The 16231-nt window shown below is 41.8% G+C and overlaps 1 protein-coding gene across 3 annotated transcripts in view; it reads left to right on the top strand.

Moving 5' to 3' along the window:
• The window catches only part of SASH1 (SAM and SH3 domain containing 1), a 309610-nt gene that overhangs the window by 194527 nt on the left and 98852 nt on the right, over positions 1–16231 (top strand). For all 3 annotated transcript variants that reach the window (XM_045066256.1, XM_045066255.1, XM_045066254.1), the window contains exons 3-4: positions 11391–11441; positions 11567–11616. In XM_045066256.1, coding sequence (XP_044922191.1) covers positions 11391–11441; positions 11567–11616 — 101 coding nt within the window. The remainder of the gene's footprint in view (positions 1–11390; positions 11442–11566; positions 11617–16231) is intronic.

Below are 16231 nucleotides of genomic sequence, written 5' to 3'. Positions count from 1 at the left end.
CAGGGAGCCCAATGTGGGGCTCAATCCCAGGACTCTAGGATCATGACCTGAGCCCAAAGCAGACCCTTAACTGACTGAGCCACCCAGGCACCCTGCTAAGACAATTTTTATCGCTTTGTTGTGTGAGTAAAATTCCTTAGTAATCACCAACCATAGCATTAAAAGCTCATCATTAAAAGTTTCTAAGTGATATAGTTTATAGTCATTTCAAGTATACAACCTAGTTTTTTTTTTTTAATTTTTAAAAGATTTTTTTTATTTATTCATGGGGTGGGGGTGGGCAGAGGTGGAGGCAGAGGGAGAAGCACGCTGCCCGAGGAGCAGGGAGCCCGATGTGGGACTTTATCCCAAAACGCCAGGGTCATGTCCAGAGCTGAAGGCACATGCTTAACCATCTGAGCCACCCAGGTGCCCTATAACCTAATTTTTTAGAAAGTTATTTTCAAGTAAGGAAGCATAAGGTTCTATTTTTCCTTAAGTTAAAAAGATTTTATTTGGAAGTTTTCTACTAATTCAATATTTAGTATTTTCACAAATACTCTGATTTAATTTTTGTTTTAATTCTTACATATTATTTACAGCTGTAATAAATGTTTTTCCATCCTGTATTCTCCCCACTGGTCCCAGGGTGCTGCCCTTGTCCTGTGTCCCCATGGGAAATGGCCCTGGCAGCCATCTGCCCTCTGCTCCTCAGAAGCCCTTCCCATGTTTGCATTTTCCTTCCCTTCTTACAACAGCCCTGGTTCTTCCAGTTGATCCTGTTTATCTGACCCCCTTTCCAGACACCATTCTCCTGGTTTTCATTATCTTCCAGAAAATGGGGCATCCAGAGCTGAGCACAGCTCTTCCGATGTCCTCTGCCTGGTGCCAGAAAGAAGGAATGTTACAGGACCTGTGATTTAGATGTTGAGTACAAATGACTCCCATGAGGGAGCTTAGACATCGCTGGAATTTAAGCTCCATCGAGGCAGTGACTCAACTTGTCATTGTTTTAACCTTGACCAGAATAGTGCTTAGCACATAGTGTGTGCTCATTAAACAGTTGTAAATTAAGGAATGATTAGATGAAAGAGTTGGGAAGAAACAGAAAGAAAGTGAGGTAAGTGCTCCCATTTAGTTACATCTGTTAACTTTTGTGTCAAGCCAGTCAGTCCCAGTCAGTGACCAATTGTACTCAGGAGACCATCTGGGGAGTGTGGATCACTCTGCGCTGTTGTCCCAACGGTGAGGCTGCATGGACTCATGGGTGGTGATAGCTTCCGGAATGGCCCTTGGTCATGGGGTCCATCCTGTGGTATGTACGCAGGGCCTGTTTGTTTCCGTAAACCAAATCCCACTAGTAACATGAACAACTGAGTTACACAACTTTTTAGATTCTTTTTAAAAGGATAATTAAAATGTCTTTACTGACGCTGTGCCTTTTAATATTTACGTGTAAATGACGTGACACTCTCGTGTTAGTTTTTGTTCATAGTAAAGATGCATTCTTGAAACAGGATTCATCTTTTGGAGTGAGCTATTGTGATGGTTTGGTCTTATTCCCAACTCTATGGAGGATGCTTGGTAAGTGGTTCGTACTCAACCATGGTCAAGTTGTAGCATAAAAGACGCAATACAGTATTTCCTAAGACAGCTTACAAGTTCAAAGCAGCAGTCTACCTTGTTTGGAATGAGGCTCAGGAGCGCCACTCTGGACATTCTTAGATTCAACTCTTCCTGACTTTAACCAGTTCATCTAACTTTCACAGACTCCCCTGTGTCTTACCACAGCTGTCCTTGGGAGATGGGAGAAGCCTTCCTGCTATCTCCTCAGACTGAGTTCTCTTCCTGTGCTGGGCACTCCCTTGACTCCTGTCAGTTGGCCTGGGGAGTGTACACTTCCAGATTTGTAAGCTCCCTCTGTTTTCAGTAGGGGGTCCCAGAACTACCTCTAGTATTAAAGGTTGAGGTCCTTTGTGGACAAAAGGAGCTCTGCAGGGACGTTGCTCCTGATGTTGGCCACTGTGAGATATTGTCCTCTCTGCCAGAAGCCAGAGGAGAAATTCTCTCTCACAGGAAGAGCCTTGTGTCTCGTGAATCCTCAAAACATAAAAGTATGGATGATGTCAGCCTTGTAACTGATCACGTTTCCTTCTTTGCTTTAAATGTTAGAAAACTTAGCCCAGAATGCATGGTCCATCTCTAGTATAGGGTCCCATCATCTGAATTTCTTAAATATCTTAATTCCTGGACCAATTTCCCTCACTTTGTATCATTTTTGTTAGTTAGCTTCATCTTAGGTAATATTGAACTTAAGTTTTGTAAGCCGTCTTAAATCATTTTTTTTAAACCAATGCGGTTTAAGTAAATATGTATTGAATACTTGCGTAAGGTAGACCAATACAGGAAGAAGATCTAATCATTTTACCACAGAGTATTAATGTCCCGGTGGAAATTGCCACTTTTGGTTTCTTTCTTATCAGTATTTGCAAATTTACTGATCTGTTCCTTATGGTTGGCTTTTAAGGTTGAAGAGCATTCAACTGTGAAAACTTCTTTCCTTAGAAATTTCTTCTTTGATGTGGGGGGAGAGAGAATTTTTCCATTCACTTTCATTCATTAGAATCAATGTCATATGCCAGGCCATGAGTTTATGGGTGCCTGAAAAATGGCTAACATTTTGTTTCATGTGTGAGTGATTTGGTTGAAACCGGTCATCAGAATGTGAAAAGGTACACAGTGCTGGAGTGAGAACTCACAGGCCAGTGCAGATTTTGTCCTAAAATTGGCTCAACACCCCAACATTTTCTTCTTAAGTTCTTACAGATCTAAGGTGTCGATCTCTATCTTTTTGAAAATACTTGCCTGATGACTTTTACTTATCGATGTAACTCTGCAACCCCAAAGTAAATCTGAAATCAAAGCATGGCATACATGTCCTAGACAGTGAAGTTGCAAACAAAAATTAAAAGAAGAGTCAGAATTACTGGCAAAGTCATCCATTTTAAAGAAATGAGATGAATTAATGCCCACCACGCACTTCCCTCATGCCGCGTCTGTGTCATCCTGTCTCCTTCACTGCAGTCTCTTCACGGGCGGCCTGGCCCATAAGGAGCACTGCATAGTTTTTGTTGGACCGTGTGGTGTATCGTGGGTACAGCGAATCCCTGTTAAGAAGGCATTTGCCATCTAGGTGAGGGAGTAAGATACAGACCAGAGAGAAGAGTTGCTACGCATCGATACGCCTAGTAAGTAAGCCATGTAGCTTCTTGCCCTTAAGACTGAACTCGGGCTGATCACTGAAGGCACGGCCTGGCAGAGAAGGTAAAACAAGAGGTGGGTTTGGAGTTGGAGCTAAAGGATGACTTGGAGGATGGACAGGATGAAGAAGGACATGCCGGGTACTATGGGCAGAAGGGAAACACCGGGAGAGTGCACGAAGGGGACCCAGCCCCCATTCTCTAAGAAGAGGGCGTCCATCAGGCCAGTTGGCTGAAGGGCCACTTTTTCAGAAACGTGGATTTTATCCTGTCAATATTGTGTTTCTAGAACTTTGGAAAGATTTTAGAACAGAGAAATGATACAGAGTACAAACCAGCGAGCTTCTCACACTGAAACGAGCACACAGAACATCTGGGGATCTTGGTAAAATGCAGATTTTGATTCTGGTGTAGGGTGAGGCCCAAGACTGCCTTTCGAAGAAGCTTCCAGGTGATTCTGAGGCTCATGTTGCACAAGCCACACTTTAGAAAGCAAGGGCAGAGTACTCTTTTAAGAAGATCTATTTGCGTGGAGGGATTGGATGAGACCATGCTTCATCTGAGATAGGGACTAAGAGGAACCTAAAGATCGCCAAATAGTCCATTTCTTTTCATCACCGTTGCCAAACCGGGCAAAGTAAAACACAGCTGAGGTCTGAAGGTCTTAGTGTGGTGGAGGCAGGGTTGGAGCGCAGCCCTCCCAGCTCGCGCTTGGTACCTTCTGCTCCCTTCTGCGGGAGTGGACGGGCGTCTGGGAAGTGAGGGACCGTGGAGACACTGATGCCTGCAAGTTTGGAATGGGATGGCTGGGCACCAGAAACCTTGTCAACAGGGAAGGAGCAGCCCCTGGTAGCTGATTTGCTGGGGAGTGAGGAAACTCTGAAGAAAGTATTGAGGCTTATGGTAAAAGGAATAGACGCCCCACTGCTTGCCAGAATGGAGAAGAAGTCAGACAAGAGGGGAGCATACTTTGCCAGCTGGGAGACACCACAGTACCACATGAGTTTTAAAATCCACCCCAGGCAGCAACTTTCCCCAGCCACATAGAGCCTGTTCCCTCCATTAGCTGAGCACAGCAGTGATGGGCTGTGTGCCTCACTTGTAGGCTGAGTGTTGCCGGGCATGCGGTCCTCTCACCCATCCACCTCCTCCTTCCTGTGCCCAGTGTGGAGGAGGAGAGCTTGGCGCTGAGCTGAGCTGATAGGCGTCTCATGGTTTTCCTCTTGGCTTTTGGAATGAGAGGGGGATTTATCCCACCTGCTTTTCCAGCTGTAAAGTGCATTAGGCTTTGAGCACTGGCATTAAGGGAAGGAGAAGTGTGGATTTCCACAAGAAGGTGGAAACAGTGTTGGAGTGTGGACCAGGGCGTAGTATTTGTTTTCCAGGACCTTATTCTGCCCCAAGTGGGTTTTTGACTCTGGTGTTTCACACCGCATGCCAGAGCCTAGTTTTATATTTGACCCAGGCCCTGTTAGTGTGTCTGTAGACGTGCTTGTGCGTGCGGCCGTGCATACACACATGCACCAGCAGGTGTAAGCACACGTGTTTCCCCGTGTTTTGGTTTTGGCAGACTCCTGATTTCATTTGGAAAATTTGTTCTGTTTTTGCTTCTATGTTAGACTTAGTAAACTTTGAGGGGATTACTGTTTCCAGAATTGTCCAAGTTGACAAGAAATGAATTTGAGGTTTCTTTCCACCCAGTTATTTTTTGTCATCTAATTCCTTAAAAAAAAAAAAACTATATGGAACTACAATTTTATCTCTCTTAGTCAAAATATGAATGTTAGATGATTTTTTAAATCATTATGGACCTTCACTATTAATCAGAAAAATGCAGGCATAGTTTTCTATGACACTCATTACTAAAAATTTTAATACCTCAAGAAGTTGTTTTAATATAGAGCATGATGTAATTTGAGAAATTTAAGTTTTAATATTTCCTAAGAAGTATTTTTATTTAGTTTTTAGGATACAACTAAAATTATTACCAGTTTTAATTTTTTGAAACTTTTATTACATTCTTTAGAAGTATCTGAAAGCAGTATGTGTTTGACAAATGTGTTAAAAATTGAGGAATACTGGCCTTTGCAGATGTAACCATTGGTGTGTAAGGAATCTTTGAGATGTTTATTTTTTTCTTTTAAAGATTTTGTTTGTCAGAGAGGGCATAAGCAAGAGGAGCAGCAGGCAGAGGGAGAAACAGATTTCCCGCTTAGCAAGGACCTCCCCACCTAGCCACGTGGGATTGGATCCCAGGACCATGGGATCATGAGCTGAGCTAAAGGCAGACGCTTAACTGACTGAGCCACCCAGGCATCCCAGAGGTGTTTTCTCATATATTTATGAACATATACTTGTAGATAATTTTAAAACATACGTGAAATCTAAAGATTGTACTTTTAAGCTGAATTTCTATTAGAAGAAAATAATGAAGGGTAATGCAAGACTACACGCTCTTAAAAAAGGTAAGCATAGGAATACAAATCAAAACCACAATGAGATATCACCTCACACCAGTCAGAATAGCTAAAATTAACAAGTTGGGAAATGACAGATGTTGGCGAGGATGTGAAGAAGGGGGAACCCTCCTACACTGTTGGTGGGAATGCAAGCTGATGCAGCCACTCTGGAAGACAGCATGGGCATTCCTCAGAAAGTTGAAAGTAGAGCTACCCTTTGACCCAGAAGTCGCACTACTGGGTATTTACCCTAAAGATAGAAATGTAGTGATCTGAAGGGGCACATGCACCTCAATGTCCACAATAGCCAAACTATGGAAAGAACCTAGATGTCCATCAACACACAAATGGATAAAGAAGATGTGATACACACACACACACAGGAATACTATGCAGTCATCAAAAGGAATGAAATCTTGCCATTTGCAACAACATGGATGAAACTAGAGGATATTATGCTTAGCGAAATAAGTCAATCAGAGAAAGACAATTATCATATGATTTCTCTGATATGAGGAATTTGAGAGGCAGAGCAGGGGATTTGGGGGTAGGGGAAGGAAAAATGAAACAAGATGGGATCAGGAGGGAACAAACCATAAGGGACAATCTCACAAAATAAACTGAGGGTTGCAGGGTATGAGGGCATTGGATGGTTGGGTTATGGACACTGGGGAGGGTATGTGCTATGGTGAGTGCTATGAAGTGTGTAAGCCTGATGATTCACAGACCTGTACCCCTGGGGCAAATAATACATTATATGGTAATAAAAAAAATAAAAATATAAGCATAGGTAACCTGAGCTGAAGGCAGACTCTTAAGTGACTGAGCCACCTAGGTGCCCCCAGTATTCATAATTCTTAACTAATGTACCCACATGTGGCATAATGATGAGCAGTTGAACCCATAGATAAAATTCCATGCATTCACTTTATTTTTTAAAAAGTTAACTAAGTTATAATACCCCAACTTACAATTAATAGGTTCTTGTTCAGCCATCATTGTTGTGTGGCTCTCTGGATTCTCATAGGGAGCATGGACCAAATTGTGGGGTTATATCTCCCTAAACACTGCTTAGAATACTCAGTCAAGTGCAAAGTCAATGAGAATATCATACTCAAAAAGTATTAGGGATATATTTATACTTGGGACACAGAAGTGGGTACTGTTCTAATAAACTTTTTTTTTAACATAATTTTTTATTTTTTATAAACATATAATTTATCCCCAGGGGTACAGGTCTGTGAATCGCCAGGTTTACACACTTCACAGCACTCATCCATCAACAGATGAATGGACTATCTAATAAACTTTTTGATTATGTTCAATTTTGAATGCATTTATTCATGTTCTTTTGTAACATTTAAGTAGATTACATAAATCTGTTAAATATGATTGTTTTCTGCAATGACCAAAGAAAGTCCCCCTGTGCTAGGAAAGAATCAAGTTCTTGGTGAATGATGACTTACTCAAGATTGAGTCATAGAAATTAAGAAAGCCTGATCACTAAATTTTAAGGTTAAAAATTCTGATATTTCATGATAAGGTATCTGGGGTTTTTTTCATATTAAAGTGGGGTGGAACCAAAGCATGTATGAAGGTCTAGAGGAAACAAAATTGACCATGAATAGATAGTTATTAAAGCTGGGTAAAAAGAATTTGGGAATTCATTTTTTACTATTCTCTTTACTTTTGCATATTTGAGATTTTCTATGATAATAAAGTTGAAACAAGAAAGATCATAATTGTAGCTTAAAACATTGAGATATTTTAACCTTTAAGTGATAGGTTCGGGGTGAAATATATTTCAAGATGTGCTACTTGAGTAAACTCTAAAAATGACAAAAGAATCCTAATGGCCATTGTCGTGAACAAATAGTCTCATCTGATTCCTCATTCAGAAAACATAGGCGAGTTCCTTGGCAGTCAGTATGGCTCCTAATCTCCAAAATGGGCCCTCATGGTATCTCTCGACCCAGGGCTGTCTTCCCATGTGACTTTGCCACTCCTCTCACCGAAAGATGGGGCCTGTGTATGTACTCTCTCGCACCTGGGAGAGCTTGTAACTCCAGCAGAAGTGATAGTGCACAAGTCTAGATTATAAAAAGTGGTACAACTTCTGCCTGGCTCTCTTGGTGTGTGTCCAGCTTCTCTCAAAACCCAGTGTCCTGCTATGGGGAAGACAAGAAGCTGCATGTGGCACCCCTGGACAGATGTTCCAGCAGATGGCCTCTGCTTCAGTTCCAGCTGTTAGCAGCATCAGCCTCCAGACTTGGGATCCAGCAAGCTTCCTAACGATTACAGCTCCAGCCGAATGGTCACCTCCACCCTTTGAACCCTCCCAGCCAAGGCCCCAGTCACCATGGGGCAGAGAAAAGCCTTTTCTGCTTTCCCTTTTCTGAATTCTTACCCACTGAATCTGTGAAGGAAAAAAAGTGCTTGTTGGTTTGTGCAACTGAGTTTGGGGTGACTTGTTACACAGCAGTGGTAACTGCATCAGTTAGCACGCATTATTGAGGAGAATCTTACTTCTCAGTGATTTTTTCTTTCTGTAACATGTCCAGAAGACACATGTTTACTTGATGACTGTGTTCTGGTTATTCACAGTTTTTACTGTTTCTATCAACACGATGACTTCCAGATCAGGAGTTAGATTGGAGACCATCAGTTGTTCCCCAGATAAAGTCATTTACAACTGGACAGTCCCCCAGATAAAGTCATTTACAACTTGTCAGTTCTTACTCCACCTTCCCCCTTCCTCAGGACTTCTTGTCTTGCTGGAATTCTGTCTAGAACCGTGGCCTCCTACCCACACACACCCCCCGACCCCGTTCCCGCTTACACTGGTTGAATTGGGAGCAAAGAAGAGGGCAACCTCATGTTTAGATGGGGAAGGGAACGTCAAGGAGCCTTTCTCTGCCCATTTTGAACTGCATCCCTCCCCCTTTACTATGTAAGCAACACCCTTTAATGATGCACACGTAACTGGTGCTTCTTTTGTCTGATTTCATCTGATTTCACATTGTATCTTGAAAAACAAAATGCCATATTTTTCAGTGATAAACAGAATGAGAGTGTCCAGCACTTCTTTAGGTATATGATACATCAACCAAAACTTCATTCACACTCTGCACATGGGTGTTTTATCCAGGCGTATAGCAGATGCCTGCTAACTTTAACTCTTATTTGCAATGTTGCATTTCTCAGGTTTGATGGTTAAAGAAACACATTTTAGTACATCATACATCAAACTGTACCCCCAACCAATTTCCTAACAAGTCCCCCAAACACAGTTTATCATTAGTAAAAGACCAGCATGTGAACATGTTTAGCATGTTACTTCCTGGTCATCAAATGTTTAATGTGGTTGTTGACAAGCACCTGCTTTGTATGTGGGGGAAATGTGCATTTTGCATAATATACCATAAATGTTCCATTTATGATATGGAGTAACAGTTGATCCGCTCAATAAATAAAATTTATTAGGAAAAATGCAGATATAAGTACGCAGTACAAGCTGGTAATTTCCTACTGTGGACTATTACCTGGTAAAGTAGAGACTAAGAACTTGAGGAACAGGTTAGAATGGAGGAGAGTTAATCATTTTCTTCATTGATGGTTATGGAAGGACATGGGCTGGAGTTGGGCATTAAAGGGGCTATTTCAGGGAAAACTTCAGAGGCAGTAATGGAATTCTGTCATCTTTTTGAGGTTCCCACACTGACTCTGAATGGGAAGATTTAGGATGAAAAACTGCAAACCATACCTTTGCTTACTTCCTGCTGTTTCAGTTTATAAATTTCTCTATGTGATGCTAAGACATTAGGTAGTAGGACATCATGACTAGTCTCTGAGTACAAGGAATCTCCCTAGTACGTATCTTCCATGTTCATTATACCTGAGTCTGATGTCCTACCAGTTGGACTTGGAATGTAACTCAAACAATTGCATATGTTGCTTTGTAAAAATGGTGTATCAAGTCTGGGATAGAAATCTGGAACAAAGGTGGCGATGAAGACCAGGAGGGTGTTCAGCAGAGAGAATTCTATGAGGCTTTACACCACTCTGGTGTTTTTCATAACAAATAAAGCCCTGGGACTGGGGGTGAGTGAGTTTCCAGTCCATTAAAGTACTTTTCTCTTTTGATCTACTTGTCCAAAATCATCCGAGCATGTTCATTTTATAGTCAATATACATACTGGATTCCCGTTACTTACTTACATTTGTAAATATACTCTGAGTTATACTCATTTTAATGTTTTGTTTCCGAGTTTCTTAAAATATTAGCCTAGTTTCATAATCACGCTAATAATAAAATAGAAAACTTCAATAAATTGAACAATAAAAGTGAGAATTCCTCATTTGAGATGACCTGCTCCCACATCCCGAATGTCAGCCGGGACTAACAGAACCATCTTCCTATGGTGCACGTGCACCATAGATAGAATGTAACAGTTCTTAAGAACGCAATAGGATTATTGGAAAACTCATAATTAAGCTGATATTGCAAACTTGTTAGTCATAGTACTCCTTCCTCTAAAACTGCCTTTTGGCCTGCTTGTGACAGCTCAGCTGGGTACCAGCCGGACTGTGTGCCACACTTCGGTGAGGACCTCCACTTACACCTGCTTAGACTTAGGACTCTTTTCTACTTGAGAAAAGCATCAGTGTCCTATAGTGCAGCTCTTATTTTCCCATAGTGTATTCTATTACTTCTGATAGTGCAATTTTCCTATTGTGCTGCCAATGCTTATTTCAATATATTATTTTCATCATAGGTTACTGGTTTACCTCTCCCCCACATTTTTTTTTTAACCAAAGGGCAAATGGAATTTTTAACTATAAAATGGTTTTATCTCTAAAATGATGCCTTTATGATTTGATGATTTTTGATAATGTCGTGTATTTATTTCCTCAGTTAACTGGGTGCTCCATATTGTGTTTTAAATTTCCGGCTTGGCCAGTTTGTTTGTATTAGAGTGGCTTGGCAATTTCTGGGGCTGCACGATAGTATCAAGTGAGCTTTCCACCTTCCTAAAGACACTTAAAACTAGCCCTGCTCTGTGGAGACTCTGAATACATTTAGAATTAAGAATCAGATTGGAGCTCCAATATTATTATTATTATTATTACTATTATTATTAAGATTTTATTTATTTATTTGACAGAGAGAGAGGGAAAAAGCAGGGGAGTGGAAGAGGGAGAAGCAGGCTTCCCAGTGAGCAGGGAGCCTGATGCAGGGCTCGATCCCAGGACCCCAGAATCATGACTTGAGTTGAAGGCAGACGCTCAATGACTGAGCCACCCAGGCGCCGCTACAACTCCAACATTATTGAAAAAGAAACAATGCAACTGGATCCCCATAAATTTCGCCTCCCAGTGATGGTCTAATCGCATCCAGAGAATTATTTCACCCTTCACTGTCCATGCCCTTCAGTGGGATTGTGCTTTTTTCTCCCACAGTAAAATCGTCAGCAGGGTCAAGTGGTTTGGGAAGCAGTTCAGTTTTAAGACCAGAGTTCTCGTTTTGAAAACACATTAGTTTTTCCAGAAACTCTGCTTATCTCTCCCAATCTCCTCCCACTGTATTCTAGTGTTTCCCAAATCCCCCCCGTCTCTGCGTACATATCTGTTTGTCTTTCTGGTGTCTGCCACATTGGGAAGTCTCATTAAACCCGCATCTGTTCTCTCTTAGGAGAAACCTGATGCCAGCCCCATGTCACTTCAGCTGCGGTCCCAGATCGAAGTAAGCACAATGACTTTAATCGTCTATTTTTGCTCTGCTTTTTTTTTTTTTTTAAGTGATATTCTGTACAAATCAGAGGAAGCCTGCTGCTCTAGCTGTGCTGACGCTGTGTCTCTTTCTCCTAGGAGTCCCTTGGCTTCTGCAGCGCCGTGTCAACACCAGAGGTGGAAAGAAAGTAAGTTTCCTTCCTTCTGCCCGGGATCAGAATTTCTAAGTAGGTCCATCCTGGTGAAAGTTGAGTGGGTGATCATGTTGTGTCTGTGCCACGGAGACTGAGGTCATGTTCCTTGCATGGGGCGTGTGTGTGTGTGTGTGTATGTGTGTGTGTACACACATGTGTGGGTGGATAAGAGTGTGTTTTGTAATTCAGTTGGTGAAGACTAAGGATTCCGCAAGAGTTACTGGTTTCACACAGCTTATTGTGAGTGAACCCCAAATAACTGACTGGAAATGAGCAGAGAAAGGAAAAGGACGGGTCCACCAAGATGGGTTTTCTTCTTTTAAAATAGTCTCCGATACAGGGTGAAAGTCCTAAAGAAGCAAGGTACAAAAATACAATATATTCCAGAATAAAACAATTATTCAAAACAAAACAACTCTCTCCGCATGTGACTTTGGTGGGTACCCTTAAAACAAGAATAAATGCTTGTGACAAAATGGTAAATGTTCCTTAACCTTTCCTGTTAAAGGTGATATTTTTGCTTCTTTGTCCTGACTTGGGCCCTGTAATCTTTACTGTCATGGAAGATAATTCTATGTTATATTTTATATCCGCAGTGTGTCTTTTAGGCAGCTTTTAAAAACAAAACAAAAACAAAGCGAATGTTTTTGGTTTTTTTTTATCTTTTGTTTTCTATAGCCTTTCCCGTTTCTTCTTTATTCCATTGTAATTACACTAGAATGTTCTATTTATGATCTTCCGAGGTAAAGAAATTTTAAGAAAGTCCTCATCTTCAAACAGATGCTTCCTTTGGTACGGAACCCCTTACAGTGTTTGGTGCCAGGAGAAGCATAGAAGTGGTTTAGCAATAAAGTATTTCTGGAATGAAAAGCACACGTTGGGAGAGCGTGTGTGTGCTTTATGACACAGCTCTGCCTAATCCGTCCACGTGTGTGCTGCCGGCCCAGAGACAGCTTCCAGGAGGGAAGGCTGCTTTGCCAAGGCTTCAGTTCTCAAAAGGTGGCGCAGTTTTGGTTCAGACTGAGGAACATTGGGAGTGACGAGCAAAAAGCAAACCAAGGCCATTTCCCATTCAGGGTTAGAGAATGCCTGTGCCACTAACATGACTCTCCTTTGTCTTAGCTGCGTGTAACCTCCCACCAGCTTAGTAATGTGGAGGCTGAAGGAGCTCAGAGATTGGAGTTGACATTGATTTGGGAATTGGTGGTAGAGTGGCAATAAATTGAGTTGAGTATAGGCAAAAGCATGGAGTCAATGGAGTAGAAGTTCTTCTGACCTAGTTTGCTACCTATTTGGCAGGATCCAGGCTGAGAACTCAGGTGTTCTTCAGAATCTTGAGTCCTTTGGGAAACTAGAAATGTTTGCCTTTTCTCCTAAGAGGAAGTGACTCACCAAATTTGTACTAATCTTAGTGAGGCTGGGTATTTCTTCTTCCCCCCAATTGTGGGTAGTCATTCTTTCCGTGTTTACATCCTTCACTTAGTAAAATGTGGCGTGGCTCTTGTGGCCAAGAGAGAGACTCTCAGCCTCCTCTGAGGTTAACAAAAAATTCTGAACACACACAACACACAGTACTGGTGACAGCCCCAGCCTCTCCCATCTATAAATCTGCCATTTTGCTTCTGTTCTTTTAAGTGGTTTAACTTGAACCTTGGTATTTCTAAGTAACTTAAAAGTTGTAGCCCATTTTGTTCTGTATTTGCTGTTGAATGCTTTTTGAAAACTCTGGTACTCTTGTTTTTCTTATTTAAAAAAAAAACTCTTGAAAAATCTTAAACTTACTGTAAAGGTGCAAGAGTTGTGCAGTGAACTTCTATATAACTTTTACTTAGACTCAGCAGTTTACACACTCTTCTTCTCCCTCCTAGACACACACACTAACACACACACACACACACACACACGTAACATTGCTAATTATGATTATTGCAGAACGATCAGAGAGTAAGTTACAAACTCTGTGACTGTCACTTCTCAGTACCTCAACCCGTATCTCCTAAGGACAAAGACCTCTTACAGAACTCTGCAGTGTAATTACCAAATAGAGAAATTTGAATAGTGATTTTCCTAATCTATAGTTCATGTTCGGGTTTCTCTAATTGCCCCAGTAGTGGCACTTTTTTTTTCCACCCAGCACTTAAAAAAATGACTCATCACATTCACATGTCCTCTCTCTTGTCATATTTAATCTGAAAGGATTTCTTGGCTTTTCTTTGTTTTTTATGCTACTGATGGGTTTTTTAAGAGGGTAGGCTAGTTGTTTTGTAAAGTATTCCTCTGTCTGGGTTTCTTCTTGGGACTCAGGTAGTGCAGTTTTGCTGTTGCATCCTTCCAGTACACTACATCATGCTGTGAATCTGTCCCATTGTTGGTGGTACTAATTTTGATCATTTGATTGTGGTGACGTCCATTGGGTGTCTTCTGACAAGTCAGACTTTTTCCTTTGCTGTTAGTAAATATTCTGTGGGGAGATGATCTGAGACTATGTAAATGCCTTGTTCCTCATCAAACTTTTACCTGATGGTTTTAGATTCCTTTAATGACTGTTACCTAAATCAGTTTTTACAGTGATGGTTACAAAATGATGATACTTATTCTTAAATTGGTAATTCCTTTGGATTAAACCTTCCAAAAGATTTTCTTTCTTTTTTTCTTTCTTTCTTTTTCTTTTTTAAATAAGGTGGGCACTCTAGGTTAGATTATAAACTGAAGAGTTTTGTTTATATTGAATTATTTGGATTTTTTTTTTTTTTTTTTTTTTACTTGAGAGTGCAATTACTTTGAAATACAGAATCCTGCTAGTCCTCTGATCAGAATGCTTGCTGGTAGTTTTGTAAGCCAGAGAGGATGACCTGGTAAGCCCGCTGGTTGTGTCTGGTGAGCGTCCAGCAGGTATCTGCCAACCAGAATATCCTTCTGAGTTAGCAGTGTTGTTTTATGGGCAGAACTTTCCTTCTGCAGTCAAAAGGCAAGAGAACTCAGACAAATGTAGGCAAATCCTGCAGCAGCCTGTCCTTAGAGCAGAGGCCTAGGTGGAGCGACATGGGAGTCCAGTGACTGTCCTTGTGGCTCCTGTGGCCTGAGCCACAGCCCCTCCCCCACCAATACCCCCTCATGTCTCAGGGGCTGCAGGACATCTTTTTCTCTCCCTTCTCCCCCAGTTAAAACCTGAGCCAAGGAAGGAATCAAGTGTTCATTATAATGCAAATACCTGATTTCTAAAAAATTCATCATCTCTCCCAGGGGTATTTACCATTTAACTGGGTTTAAAGTCTTGAGTTACAAGAACGTAGCTCTGACCAGAAGAGACCAAGGGGGTGGGTCTTGTGGGGGTGACAAGCAGTGAGAAGTCAGACAGGAAGTGAGGATATACCTAACATCACTGTAGCTGCGTCCTCTGCCCGGTGGGGCTGATTGGCTGTACTTGGGTAGATATGTGAGACCTACAGGATAGGTGCGGCTGTCCGTAAGCAGAACAGGCCTGCCCCCACCAGTCTGACAGAGGCTTTGTTCCTCCTTATCTTCTCGTTCTATGTGGTCTCTCTGTGCTTTCACTGGAAATATTAAAAAATGTTAAGGGAGCTTTCATTTCAGTCTCTTCTATTTATATCTATTTACCTTGCCTATCCATGAGACTATCTACTTTATTACAAACTTGGATTTGTGTCTACTGGCTAAAAAGCTGAATGTTAGTTAAATTTTTTTTGTTAGCCTGAAGAATATCTGGAGAGCAAGACTTCTTTGCTGGGAAAATTCTATTTATGTATGGATGTATTTGACAGAGAGCGCACTCGCGCAAGCAGGGGGAGAGGCAGAAGGAGAGGGAGAAGCAGGCTCCCTCCTAAGCAGGGAGCCCAATGCAGGACTTGAGCCCAGGACTCTGGGATCGTGACCTGAGCTGAAGGCAGACGCCCAACTGACTGAGCCACCCAGGTGCACCCAAAATTCTTTATAACTGTGTCTGTTGGGAATGCATTTAGCTAGAAATAACAGGAAACATGACCTATAGAGGCATAAAAAGAATACAGCGTTCCCTGGCTACCTCCTCGTTCCACTGGGTGATCTAGGGGCTGGCACAGAGGCTCACCTGAACCTTCAGGAACCTGGTTTGTACTGTTTGTTGTTAATCCCTGGTTTTAAAGTGGCCACTGCATTTTCTAGGTGGGAAGGAGAAACAGGGTGAAGAAGGTCAAAGGGCAAAAAGCCACAGGCACATCCTTTAAAAAGCTTTCCTAGAAACCCTGTCCAACACATTCCAGTTTGTCTCACTCATTTCTTCAAGCCGCAGCTGTTCACTGAGCACCGGCTTTGTGTGCCAGCCCCCATTCGGGGCTCCAGGGTGTACGATGAACTGATGTGAGGTGCATCAACATGGACCGAGATGTTGTAGAAAACATTTATATGCTTTCAGTGGTGCTACAGAGAAGAGTAAAGCAAAGAAAGTGAGCCCCAAATTGGAGCACTGGTCCACCATTGCCACCAGAGAGCTTGGAGGGACGTGTGTTTTCCGCTGACTACTTTATTGCCCTGAACAAGATGAGTGTCTTAAGGAAGGAGGCAGTCCAGACATTGGGCAGGAAACTAGCACTCTTTTCCACAATAACCTAAT

Source organism: Mustela putorius, unplaced genomic scaffold, assembly GCF_011764305.1.
Source record: "Mustela putorius furo isolate JIRA1106 unplaced genomic scaffold, ASM1176430v1.1 tig00003863_pilon_pilon_pilon, whole genome shotgun sequence".
NCBI classification, from domain to species: domain Eukaryota; kingdom Metazoa; phylum Chordata; class Mammalia; order Carnivora; family Mustelidae; genus Mustela; species Mustela putorius.
This window is presented reverse-complemented; position numbering and strand designations above follow the sequence as displayed.